Genomic DNA, 13,599 nt, shown 5'->3' on the forward strand with positions numbered 1-13,599 from the left:
ACCTCGAATACTGTGTTCAGTTTTGGGCCCCTCACTACAAGAAGGACATCGAGGTGCTGGAGCGTGTCCAGAGAAGGGCAACGAAGCTGGTGAAGGGTCTGGAGAAAAAGTCCTGTGTGGAGCAGCTGAGGGAACTGGGGTTGTTTAGCCTGGAGAAAAGGAGGCTGAGGGGAGACCTTATTGCTCTCTACAACTACCTGAAAGGAGGCTGTAGCGAGGTGGGTGTTGGTCTCTTCTCCCAAGTAGCTGGCGATAAGATGAGAGGAAATGGCCTCAAGTTGTGCCAGGGGAGGTTTAGATTGGACATGAGGAAAAATTTCTTTACTGAAAGAGTGGTTAAATATTGGAACAGGCTGCCCAGGGTAGTGGTTGAGTCACCATCCCTGGAAGTATTTAAAACACGTGTAGATGTGGTGCTTAGGGACATGGTTTAGTGGGCATGGTGGTGTTGGGTTGACGGTTGGACTTGATGATCTTAGAGGTCTTTTCCAACCTTAATGATTCTATGAATCTATGAACATCAACTAGCTGTCTGCCTCCCTTCATCCATGCCTTATTCCTTTTCCTGTTGGGTGGGGACTACTCCAGCATAAAAATAACACAGCAGAAAGCTGCATGTGCATTTTTGTTTGGTCTTGCTAAGGGTAGATATGTTTGCCATCAACAGCACTCCTTGCTGACCCCCAAGGCATGAATAGCTGCCTTCAGGTGGGTGGCACGACAGATCTCCTTGCAAAGGTGAGGAGCCAGCAAGGGCTTTCCAGGCAGGAGCAGTGAAGCTTTGTGCTCCTGCAAGAGCTGGGATGCCAAGACAGTGCTGCAAAAGCGAGGAGCAGGAGAAAGGCCACTGCTGCTCTCCAGGACAATGTTTTCCTTAGCTAACGAGGAGGGGAACGGATGTCCTTGCGTGTGTTGGCAAGAGGGAGGCAGCTGTAGCCTGGAGGGTACAGGCAGCCAGGGAGGTGTTTTTGTAGAGAGCAGAGACTGTGGTCCTGGTGCAGATGAGGAAACTGCTTCTGGGGCCTTGCCAATGGAGGTTGGGGCAACCCCTGGAGATCTCCTGGGGTGGGAATGGCCCACAGAGGTTTCCTTAGCAGGGTGTGGAAAGTGATGGAGCTCCTGCTGGAAATGACTCTTTACTTTAAAGTCAAAGGAGAACATCTGCAAAATAAATGAAAACCTTTTTGTGTCTAAAGAAGCAGTCAATGCTCCTTAAATTCCCAGAGAAGCCATTAGCTGGAGGAGGAAAACCAGAGCGCTACAGAAAAACCATACCCAGGGTTAAAGTTGTCCTGGGAAGAGCCAGGAGTTAAAAAAACTACTGATCTCATATTAGAGGAGCCTGGAAGACCTCTTGGCAGTGCCGTGATGGTGGGGCAGACCTCCAAAGAAGCCCAGCTGGTGAGAGGGGTTGAGGAGCCCTCCCACGAGGAAGGACTGGTGGCGCTGGCTGCATCTGTGGTGGGAGTCCTGGTACCCAAAGCCAGAGCCGCCTGGCTTGAGACTGTCGTCCCTTTGCCTCATGCAGGCAGCTAGACTTTGAGGACCTGGAGGGAGGTTGTTCCTACTGGGATAAGTCAGGGAAGGCATGTCCATTGTTGGACTGGGTCCCATTCCTTACCCAGGATGACCGCAAGGTCCTGTTTCCCACCGTCGGTCCCTGCTGTGCCTGTGCTGCCCGTGCCACCTGCCCAGGCTCCACTGGCCCGTCTCTCATCACACGCTCACAGCATCCCATCAGGAAACCCCTAAACTCACCTCTGCCTCTCAGTTTGGGTCCTTCATCCTAAGGTTTCCAGTCGCCTGGTGCTGCTGCCTCCTCCCACCCTGCAAGAAATGGCTGAGCTGAGGCTGGGGATCTGCCTTTTAGAGGCACAAAAGTACAACCTGAGCTGGTGCATAAAATCCTACCTTCGAGCAATGCCACAATTTGTTGTCCTGATCCCGGCAAGAGAGAGGAGCACAGCTGAGTCCTGCACGCTGCAAGGCTGGTAGGGCTGCACCTGCTCATACCACTTAATAATTTTTTTTTCCTTTATTTCTTTGCTGCTTTTTTTTTTTGGGGGGTGCGCTTTGCTTAAGCAAGGACTTATGTTCATCATTTTCTGCCTACACATGGTCAGTTTGGCCTTGTCATTTGTACCCTGGCAGCCTGGAGCTTGCTGGATCTCAGGGGGGCTGAAAAGACAGGAGGTTTGTGTGTCTCCCCAGCAGCAAGTCAGCCCCAGATGCAGTGGTGAAATCGGGGCCTGGGACATCTTGATTTCCTAGGTCTGCAGTCTTTCCTGCAAAACCCCTGATGGAGAGAAACTTCAGAGAGGGACAGACTTTCCCCCCACCCCCAGAAAAGCCTTTGTGCAGCTTTTCTGTTTGCTTTTCAGACCAGTTTCCAGCCAGACCTATTCATAAAACAAGCCATGATAATTTATAGATTACTTTCTCTGGGGAATCCAGAGCACTGTGTTACCAGCAATGTGCAAGTATTCTTTCCCGGTTGTTTTGAAATCTATCACACACCGGGCCTCCCCTTCCGCTGCTGGGCAGCTGGCAGTCCATTAGCGCCTACCTAAATTGGTATTTAGTTAATTTTACACTTTGCAGAGCGAGTCAGGCATGCCCATTTAATTAGTTCATATTAACATCAACAGCTCCCCTGGGACATTGTAGTCAGCCCACTCTACGGTGACGTGCCCATCGATACCAGCTCCCTCCGAAAGGATGCTCAGGGCCAACGGGAGTAAATGTGCCCAGCTGGGAAGTCAGGAGCAAAGCGTGGAGAGAGCTGAGCATAGGAAAGGTGCTGACATGCTGCGGCTGCTGGGCTGTATGGGATCCCCACTGGTGCAGGGACCTTGTCCCAGAGGGGACGACGCAGAGCCTGTGCCAGCATCAGGCAGAGCTCCTCTTGGGCATGAAGGCTGAAGAACAGCTGGATGTGCTGAGTTTTAGGTGAGAAACACGTCATTGCTTCTGGCTGTATGCTTTTCAGCTTGTGTTGGGACTTTGGCCCTAACCTTACACTTATTTGTTCTTTAATCTCGGTCACCTTATCAGAAGTTTTTGAACAACCAAATACATCTCCACTCACCTTGGGAACAGGCTTTGTAATTTCTTTTCGGTTGGTTTTGTTTCCTTGCCAGAGACCTCTGAGAGATTAGAGTGATCCCTCACAAACCTGGGCTTTGTCTTGAAGCCTCTGAAGCCTGCAGCACTGGCAGCACTTGGTGCTGAAAGACCTGTATATTTTAGGGTGGCTTCGACATTAGACCAGATCCCTCAGGGCCTTGTAGGATCCAGGATCTTCTGAACAATTCCTGATGACTGTCCATGTCATCTTCTCCAAAGACACCAGGTTACATGTTACTGGGAGGACTTGCTAGTCCGTCTGTTGGTGTCTGGAAGCAGAAAAGAAAGTGGGCATCCCAACCACAAGGTGCCATGGGGTCTCCTCAGCAGAGGTGGAGAGAGGCAGCTCCCGTGGGTGAATTGCACGCATTTTAGTTTGCTCCCATTCCTTTTGTCCTGTTGCTGAGCACCACTGAGAAGAGCCCGGCTCCCTCATCTTCATTCCCTCCCATCAGATGTTTATACACGTCTGTGAGGTCCCCCTGAGCCTACTCTTCTCTGGGCTAAACAGCCTCAGCTCTCTCAGCCTCTCCTCATATGAAGAATGCTTCAGACTCTTCATCATCTTCATGGCCTTGCATTGGACTGGCTCCAGTAAGTGCATCTCTCTCTTGCACTGGGGAGCCCAGAGCTGGACCCAGTGCTGCAGATGTGGCCTCACCAGTGCTAAGCAGAGTGGGAAAGGAGGCTGCTGCCAAGTTCGGGAAGCTGTGTTTGACCTGGGGATGGCCAAAGATGTCTTTAGGACTCTCCATGGCCAGTGGGAGTCCTGTGCAGCTGCATCTGACCTGGAGGAGTGGGTAAGTGCCCGGCTCTGCCCTAGCCAGCACCTGGTGCCCGCAACAAAATAGTGGAAATGGTTTTCAGATGAAGCCTGGATAGAAAAGCCATGTTGACCAAAGGAAACCAGGTGGAGCAGGCGTTTACAGAGCAAATGCCTTTTGAAACAAATGAGCAGTCAAACAGGGTGGGGACCTCATGGTCTGATGCCACCTCGTATTTATGGAAAGCATGACAAGACACCCAGACAAATGTTGATGCCTCATCTGTGGAAAAAAAACAAAATGGAGCGAAATCTAGGAGAGATTTTATGGCTTCTAGGAAAGCTACAGCTTTCCTGTTACCCTGGCTTCACCTCTCACCGGGGGATATTCCCTGGGTAATGGAGAGAAGCTGAGGGTCATCATCCTCAGCTGATGATGATGATGGCCAAGATGGGCTGCTCTGCTAAGTCTCCAAGGGGAGTATCTCTTGCATACCTGCCCTGCTGACTGAGATGTCTTTGCAGGGTCATTCCACAACCAGTGTCCTGCCTTCTGCCTCTGATGCCGAGATGGGAAAAAGGAAAACTTTGGCAGTGGTGGAAGGTGCATGGAGAGATACTGCAGAGCGCTCCTGTGAGCACCCTGCAAAGAGGGCATTGCAGCAGGGTGTGTGCCATCTGACATTAATTTAACAGCCTTTTGTCCAAGACCTTTTAAAACATTAGTTCAGTTCATATTAGGGATACTTGCAGCCATGATGAAATGTAATTAGTGTGTGGATCATGGTCAGCTCATATTGGAGGAGGTGTCCACAGTTAAATCAGACCTTTCCATCTTCTCTTCATGTGTTCTGGGAGGTGGGACATGAGAGTTTGCTCTGCTTTTTCCAAGTCCCAGCTGCACACAGGCAAGCCTCAGTTCACTAAGAGGAAGGATGCCGAAATCATAGTTTTGCAGTTGTATTTTACCATAGATCATGACAGCAGAGCTGCCTCCTTCTCATATACCAAGAATGTTAGTCCTTGTGCGAGGCTGTGTCGGATCTGTTGGGAATTTGATCATGGAGTCCCATCAGCAAGGAGGAGAACAAGAGGACAGGCGCTAGTGTCCTTGAAGGACTTGGAGAAGAAAGAGTGCCCTCCAGGAAAAGGGAAAAAGCAGTGGCTATGTAGAAGGATGAGCTTGAAAACAACTATCCAGAGATCTGGGAGTTTCAGGAGGGATTGAGGACCTCCGTATGTCAAAGGCAAGGGAAAGATGGAAAACATCAGGAGATGTCCTTGGACATGGCCAGCACCACTCTGTGCTGTTAGCAATGTGCATATGCTCATTTTTTGGCTCTTTTGCAGCAATTTCCATGCAGCAGATGCTGTATCTGGTTCCTCTGTTCATACCCAGCCACAGCTGGATGCTACTGAGAGCAGTCATCCTTCCCAGCACAATGACCTCAAACTCCAGGAGCTTCCTGTGAGTGTTAAATCTTTGCTTCCCCCAGGGAGGAGAGGCTGGCCAGCCTTGATAGCTCTGTCCTACAAAAACTGCAGTGCCCATGTCCACACCACAGCTCTTCTAGGTGAGGAAGGGATTAAAAACTCAGGACTTTTTACTGCTTGTCCCTGCAGGGGTCATCAAAGCAGCGTGGAAATCGCAGGTAGCTGCCCAGAGAACAGGCACAATAAAGTATTTCCTGCTCAGAGCTACTTTTTGTAGGAAAAAAGTCCCTGAGATTTGCATTTTCTATCTCTGGTTGCGATGGAGGAATCTGTTGACATGTCCAAAATGTTTTCAGGGCAAGGAAAATAATCTGCAGCCCTTGGAAACCTGCAAAGGAGCTGAAGAAGTTCACAGAAAGCTTCACTTAGCCCCTCTGCTTTTCCACCAGCACGTGCTGGTCTGTTCTAGTCTGGCTCTGCAAAGGAACTGACCTCTTCACCCCAAGAAGGAAGGACTCTTGAAGTCAAATCCCCACAGAAAGGTCTGAGTTGTGCTGGTCCCACCAGCTTCTTGGTCGGGTCCTTGGAGATTCCATGAGTGAGTGTGTGACACCTTTGGCTATGGATGAAAAGCTGATGCTCTGCTCCTACAACCTACTCCATTGCATGCATAACATACACAAAAGGTAGGGGTCTGCAGCTTCTCCCTTTGGCCAGGAGGACTCTGGACTTGAAGCTTTCCTACAAGAGGAGTTGCTCATTTTGGAGACCCAGTGTGTGCTGATAGATCTATTATTTATTTATTTATCTATCTATCTATCTATCTAGTTATCTAGTTATTTATTTATTTTTGCTGCTTTTGCATGCAGTGGTGCTGCTTTGGGGGGTTCATAGCTCAAGGTGTAAATGAGGAGCGTTTGCTTTGAGCAACAGCTGTAGGTCAGACTCCTACTGGGGCTCCCAAGCTCTCTGCTTGGTTCTGCCGCAGCTCAGCTGGTGTTGAGGCTGCAGATAAGCCACATATTCCCATCACTTCTCAGCTTCAGGACAGTGTTGACACAGAAGGTATCCAGGGCTTGAATATTGGCCAAGTCACTGTTGTCTTTTCCAAGACCAACAAAGCCCCACTGTACAATACTGTCTGAGGTTTATGCTTGATTGCGATATACAACCACAATAATTAACCTAATTTGGATGTCAGTGCCCTCTGAGACACCGTGGGTTAGTTGAGGAGCGACAATGCGAGTTGTGGAGGGAGTGTGAACCTTCATCCTCTGCAGCTGAACTGTGGACACCTGCCTGCAAGCTCCTGCAGGTGCTGAAGCAGAGATGGAGGCACACAGCACGGCATTGTAATCCTGCTAAGGCAGCAGGTCAGGATGGGAGGGAGGTCACGGCATTGCTGGTGGGGAGCTGCGCCCCGTACAGAGCCAGCCCTGGCCATTGTGTTTGAGCAAGGGTTGTGCAAACAGCACTACGTGCTGGGCCAAGGCTGCTGTTGCCATTTCTTGTTGGCAGCAGCGGGTCGGAGGTTCAGAGGGACAGATTTGGGTCCAGAGTCTATGTGTGAGGAGAGCTGTGAGTCATCAGAGACACGATAGGGTCTGGGGATTGAGAGCACCGTGCTGTGGCCTCAAGAGCCAGAGTGGGTGCTCTGTGTAGACCTGTGGGGCAGGAGGAGAAGAGAAGACTGAGGTGGATGCAGAAGCCCTGGGGATGTAGTGAGGAAGAGGAGCACAATCAGCTCATTTCCTTCCTGCACACTTGAGCACAGGCACTCTACCCCTGCATCATCTCCTTGGCTGCCTTCGTTCCTTCCTCCTGCCCTGACGTCTCTGATGTCCTTTCTCATCTTGCTCCTAGGCCTGGAGATCTCTCTCTCTTCCTGTGGGGTCTGAGGGCACGTTTGTCCCAGGGGGACCAAGTGCACAATTGCTGCACAAACACAGTCCTACAGAAAGCCAAGGAGCTGAAGAAAGTGGGGATGGAGTCCCTTGTGTGCTGTGGGTTGGGACATGGGTGTTTTACTAAGTCCCATTGGTGGACTCTTCTGCATCCAGCAGAGCAAGGGCACTCCTGGTTGCACCTCTGAAGACTGATGGTGGTGGTTCAATGAGGGGAATGGGGTTTACTGTGGCTGCATATGAAGGTACACCCCCGCCAAGCAACAGTTGCATAAGTGGTCCAAAACCCAGTTCTTTGCAGATGTTAAAACATCCCCTCCTCCAAAAATCCTGGCCAAGGCTGCGGCAGCCAGGGCTGGGGTAGGTGTGTTTGCTGAGCAAGCAGCTGCTGTTTGCACAGAGGGGATTCATTAGTCTACAGTTTGGTTGAACTTTGTTCTGGGGATCAGGTATTACAACTTGTGCTCCCCTCACCTCCACTCCCTTGGCTTTGGATCCCTTTCTCTGCTGTGGGCCAAGGGAATGACCTTCCTCTGGACCATTTTTTCTGTCTTTGCTGCTTTATGGTCCTTCTTCATGCTATGTCTGGGCTTTTCTTCTGTGTTTTCTGCAATATGCTGCCCCAGGGCAGCTGGCAGGACACCTTGGAGGGGCTCCTGTCCCAGCAGACATGAAGCTGGTTAGGGTCGACACATTCTTTGGTGCCTCTCTGGGATGCTGTAAGGAGGCAAGAGCTGATATTTAGGAAAACAACTAATTCTCTGTGAAACAAGGCTGAGGGAAATGCAGATGCCATGCAATGTTGATAGAAGCAAGAAGCATGCAGGCATAGGGAGTACATATTACCATATTGGTGCCGGCCGTGCAGCAGTGGGCTCTAGACATCTTTCCCCTGTTGGAGAGAAGATCTATGTTGAAGGTAGCCCAAGGGAGACACTTGCCCAGTGAGGCTCAGCAGTTCAACCAGCTGGGAAGCAGGGAAGAATGGAATAGAAACTGTTGAAACAGTCTAGTGGGACACCACATCCCAGGAGGAGTCTTCCCCTCTTCACATCTGTTGACCCCATCTTCGAAAAGGCAATTGCTAAATAAGGAGAATGCAGGTCCAGGTTGGGAAGAAGTTAAGAGATGAGGAACTGAGCCCCAGGAGAGAGAGAGACTAGAGCACTTCAGGCTGTTTGGCAATGAAAGGAGAAAAGGGGGAAGCCATAGACGTACATGTGGCTTAAAATGGCCTAGAACAAATTACAGACGTGAGGTCAGATCACAACAAATGGAAGAGCTCTGCTGGTGTCTGTGTAGCTGCAGTGGTTTCCACCAGCCTTGGAGAGTCTGAAGACCATCTCTGGAGGGTGGTTTGTGTGCTCCCATGCGTGGTAGCTCCAGGAAGGGGTTGGTATGGTGCCCCTCCACAACAGCCCCTGTGCCCCAGGGAATGGATATTAGCATTCAGAGACCTTTGGGCCATTGTCCTCCTGTTGGTGCAGGATGTGTCTCTTTCCAGATGTTCCTCAGCCAGTCTGGGAGCATTATTTTCCTTTGAACAGATCAACACCAGGAGAGAGTGCACAACGCCTTTCTCCATCTTTGCATTGCTCCTTAACCTTAGCTAATCTTACAGATCATGATCTTATAGATCTCCCCTACTTTCCCTTTCACCATCAAAGTCTCTGAATAAGAGATGCATGAACGTGAAAGGTTGATAACTGTGAACAGGGTAAGGGCTGAGTTGAGTTAAAGAAAAAAAAAAGAAAAGTGGGATCTTTCCTCAAACTAGGAACCCATCTTGCCATGTGTTAGAGCTCAAAAAGCAGTCCCAGGTCAAGCTGTATGAGCAAAAAGAGCTGCTGTTCCTGGAGAGGAGGGCTGTGTCTTGTGCCCAAGATGCTGGAGTTTGCTTCTTGGCTCAGCACCCTGCTGCTGAAGTTTGCAGGAAAGTGAGTTTAGCAGACTCAGCACCCCACTGAAAACCTTCAGGAGATGATTATGTCCAAGGTTTGGGTTGGGATACTGCTCCCTGGCTTGTCCCCTCAAGCCAAGAGCCTGCATGCTAGCAGTGCATGAGCTGGGACAGGAGCTGGCCACAGCCTCGAGCTCTCCGTCAAGGTGCCCCAGCCAGGGGGAATGTCCCTGCCACAGGAGTCTGGTCACAACACATCCTCTGCAGTTCCCCTCCCTACCTTTCTGCCCCCACCTCTTTTATTTTTAAGCGGTCACCTGTGACCACAAAGAAATTGCACCGTGGCTGCTGGATAAATGAGCAACTTGTACTTTGGCATTTGTGAGCACAGGAGATTTAACCCTGAACTGCTCCAGGTGCCTATGTCTCTCCTTAAAATCAGGGCAGATTGACTTGCAATCAGTTAATCCTTTAATTCAGCTTTGATTGCTGAAGGTGGGAATAATTTCCCCTAGCCACCAGGCAAGTGGGTGCCCTGTCTGAGCTACCATCTGTGTCCTCTACCACATCCACAGGATACTTCGTGCTACCTCTGCTACAGCGGGGTGAATTGGCCTCTGAAGATGTCTACCCCCTGGGGTGATAGAGGCAGCCCAGATTTAACTTTTAGAGCGCTAAAACAGAGCAAGATGGTCCCTTCTTTTGGCTTCTCCAATTTATTAAGTCCTCTGTCACAGACAGAACCTGCAAGTGTTACTAATAGAAATATTACACTAATGAGTTAAAAGCTGATTGCTCTTCTGGTGTAAAACGCTCCCCTGAGAAGCTGTTTGCTGCTGTGCTCTTAAAATCTGTGCTAGCATCCGTCGTGGTAGACAAGAAAGGAGGCACAGATTGGTAGTTCCAGCTTCCTTAGAGCCCACCATCATTACACAAGGCTGATGCCCTTGACTAAAGGCCAGCCTGGTCTTTTCACGGGGATTTCCCATCTCAAGGGGAATGTGCGAGAGGAAAAAATATCTTGATTCTAATAGGATCTCCATAAAGTCTGTCCTGCTGTTTGTTTATGTTATTTCTCCATGGCATGTTTATAGAAGGTGGTGCTGATATCAGCTTGGGGCTGTGGGACTCCTTCGAGAGCCAGCACTCAGTAGAAATGTTTGGTTCGATGGGAAAATCTTTACTGCTGCATACAAAAAATAATTGCCCAGGATAAAGTGGGCTGTAAATGGACTGAAGTATGGGATCAAAGCCCTACAAGAGAGTCGGGGTCTTGTTTTCCATTCCCTGGTCTAATCAGGAGATAGCTTTGTGTTCTCTCCTATGTGCCAGGGTACTGCAAGGGCTGACTGCTCCCAAAGGGATGGGGAGCCCAGCGTGTTGGCACAGATGGGTGGGCAAGGGACTTGTCCATCACTGTCTCCTTGCAAGGTGAGCAGGATGGGCCCTGGGATAGCAGCTGGCGTCAGCCCAGAGTCCAGATCCCCTGGGAAGCTGGTGGTGACGAGGCAGGTCTGAGGTTGGGATCAGGTCTGGGGACAGTAGCAGGGTTGGACACACCCTGGGGACCACCAGGCAGGTCCAAGGTCTAGCTGAGAAGTCTGTCCATGAGTTGGGGTCTGGACCAACAGGGCCATGGCCAGGCAGGGGCAGAGCTGTGGTGGAGTTGGGGACCAGTATTGCTGAGGCAGGGACTGATGGGCTGAGCATGAATGGGCTCCTGGAAGCTTGTCGCTGGAGGCCCCCGGTGAGGCCGAAAATGAGGGAGGATGGGGTTGTAAGAGCTGGTGATACCTTTTGGTAAGGAATGCACAGCTGACCAGTGTTTCTCCAAGACTTGTTCTCTCTTTCTGCCCTCAGCATGTGGTCTTTGTTGCACTCTGGCTGCGGTGTCTGTCCAGGTCTTGCATGGCAGAAGAGTGGCAGGGCTTTCTGCCTGCAGTGGATGCCACTGGCAGATGCCGATGATGGGAGAAGGGTGTTGGTGACCAGAGGGATGCATGTTGAAGGGCAAAACCTCTGGTGGAGGGGAGAACAACAGATCTCAGCGTGAGTCTTGCAAGGCTATGGACACGGCCGTCCTGAGACCCTCAGTCACTGCCAGTGACCAGACTCCCCAAAAGTAGTTCGTTTTCCTTTTCCACTGTGATTCGAAGGTTAGTGGCACAAAGCCATTTCTCCCCATACAGCACCCTTTGTCTATAACATGACCGATCATTACACCTACAGAGTGCGGCCATATTCCCCCACCTTATGCAACTTTTAGCAAAGCATCTGAAGCAAGAATTTTTTCTGGTTCCTTCCTTATTTTTGCAACAGTTTTCAGGTGCTGTTAGGGCCACACTTTAGCTGGGCTTTGCCATCGCTTTCCCCCGCACCGAGGCACCCTCATGAGCAGAGCACGTGAGCAAGGGGCCGATGGATGATGCTGCAGGGGCTCTGGGAGAAGGCTGCTGACCACTCTACTCCAGAGCTCCCTCCCCGGGACCAGCCCCAGCCAGACATGTGCCCTGAAGCCCCCACACCTCTGCCTAGGATTTCTGCTCCTTTACCCCTGCAGCTGGAACTGCCGAGAGGATTAAAATGCCACGGGAGTCTAAAAGCCCTCAGGAGGGGGTTTGAAATCTGCTCAGCTTGGCCTTTCACTCCCCTCTCTCTGGTCCTCCCAGAGCTCTTAATAGTCCCAAGACTTTTATTATTTTCCACATTGCAAAACAGTAATTACTGGAAAGTACGAGGTGGTTTGAGAGCCAGGGTCCAGTGGTGCCTTCGGGGCTGTGCCAGCCCTGGGCGACCAGGGAGTGGAGCAGTGAGGATGGGAGGAGCTGTTCCCCTTGGATTTTCTCTTGATGAGAACATCTTGACCAATGACCAGGAAACAAATTCCTCTGCCACTTGGGAGGGAGAGGGGGCACGGAAAGGTCAAGCCTGTCTGTGGGCTCCTTACGAGATCCCTGGGCAGGGGAGGTCTTTCACTGATGGTATGGTGGTCACCAACGCTGGCAGGGAAGAGATGCCCTCCCAGGTCCTGGGTCCACTATTTAGTCATTGGTGTCGTACTTAGCTATTGACCTCCAAAGGGTGAGATGTTTGCATGGCTCGTGACTGCTGAACTGCCAGATCTGTGTTTGAAAATCTCAAGAGCAAAAGGAAAATTAATTTAACTAGAGTTCAAAGGGTCTCCAATAAAGACTAAGCTTTGTTGTTATTCTGAAGCCTTATTTCCATTAATTCCCTTTAATGCTGCTTTAAAATTACAAAGTGGAAGAGAATGCTGGCCAACAGATTTTTTTGGTGGTTTCAAAACAACCACTATTAATCAGTGAGGAAATGTATTGGCCATAAGAGTGTTTAAACAGGAAGGTGGCTTCAACCAGGACACATGTAACAGCATGTAGTTGCGGTGACAGTTCAAAAATTAGCTATTGTGAGGCTCCACATACGGGCAGGGGCTTGGTATTAATGATTACCACAAATTAACTAACTGGAAAGGGGTTGAACAGCAAGTGATAGAGTTCAGCTTGACCCACTGGTGAGCTGACCCTTTTCCCGTTTATTTAATGACCAAATCTCATTTCTGGCCAGAGTGGCTATCCAACAGCTGAACACAATGCTTGGGCGCAGTGGCGGGTGGCTGTGCCAGACCAGCCGGGCTGCCCGTGGGCTGCGGAGGATGATAAGAGGTTCAGTCCCTGCTCCTTGGGCCGGATCCAGCAGCAAGAGCTGCTCCAGCAGCCGGCCAGCACTGCCAGCCCTGGGGCTTGTGCTGCTGGTGCTGCTCTGCGAAGCCAGTTCACAAGTCTTCCCTTCTTGGTGTCTCCCCTTGCTTTCTCCTTTTGTGTCCTTCTGGCTGCTGGCCTCTGCTGCCTGCTCCCACCAGCAGCTCTGTGCACACAGCTCCTGCAAAGTCACTCTTGGTCCACCTGAATCACCAGCATCCCTCTGCAGCACGTGCAGGGCTGCTCCCTGAGCAAGGCTGGCTGGATCTGCCAGGAGCTTTCTTCTGCCTGCTTCAGCGATGTCCCCCTCCTCCTTTGGCAGCCAAAGATGTAGGACCCAGCTGGGTGTCCCCTTGTGGTGGTGGGGTGGGGTGGCTGTGGTTCACCTCCAGGTGCACCTTGTGCTTCTCCTCTCTTGCTCCCCTCTCACCATGGGGTCTTCTTGACCAGCTCCACCACCATCTTGCCTGTCCCCATCCTGGTGGCTCTGTGACCACAGGGGAACGTCCGCGCTCACTCCCCTACTCCCTTGTCCCTGGATATGTGCATGGGGGCTCATGTGAGCCACAGCTCCCTCCTCCCCTGGAAATAAGCCACCCTTTCTCCTGTTCTCACCCAGCCACATCCTCTGGGATGGTCCAACATCTCGTTGTGGGTACATGCCCCTGTGGAAACTGTCTGGCATGTCCCACGGAGCTGGACACAACCATTTTGTGGACAGAAGAGTTGTGCAACTACCTGGTGCGGGACCTG

General features: G+C 50.9%; 1 protein-coding gene across 1 annotated transcript in view; it reads right to left on the reverse strand.

Annotated features, from left to right (window-relative positions):
• The window catches only part of LOC103915960 (galactose-3-O-sulfotransferase 2-like), a 26,512-nt gene extending 13,204 nt beyond the window's left edge, over positions 1-13,308 (reverse strand). Inside the window, exon 1 of the mRNA XM_009322901.1 lies at positions 13,277-13,308. Coding sequence (XP_009321176.1) covers positions 13,277-13,308 — 32 coding nt within the window. The remainder of the gene's footprint in view (positions 1-13,276) is intronic.
• Positions 13,309-13,599: the final 291 nt, after the last annotated feature.

The sequence above is a fragment of the Pygoscelis adeliae genome, unplaced genomic scaffold (genome assembly GCF_000699105.1).
Source record: "Pygoscelis adeliae isolate BGI_AS28 unplaced genomic scaffold, ASM69910v1 Scaffold554, whole genome shotgun sequence".
NCBI classification, from domain to species: Eukaryota; Metazoa; Chordata; class Aves; order Sphenisciformes; family Spheniscidae; genus Pygoscelis; species Pygoscelis adeliae.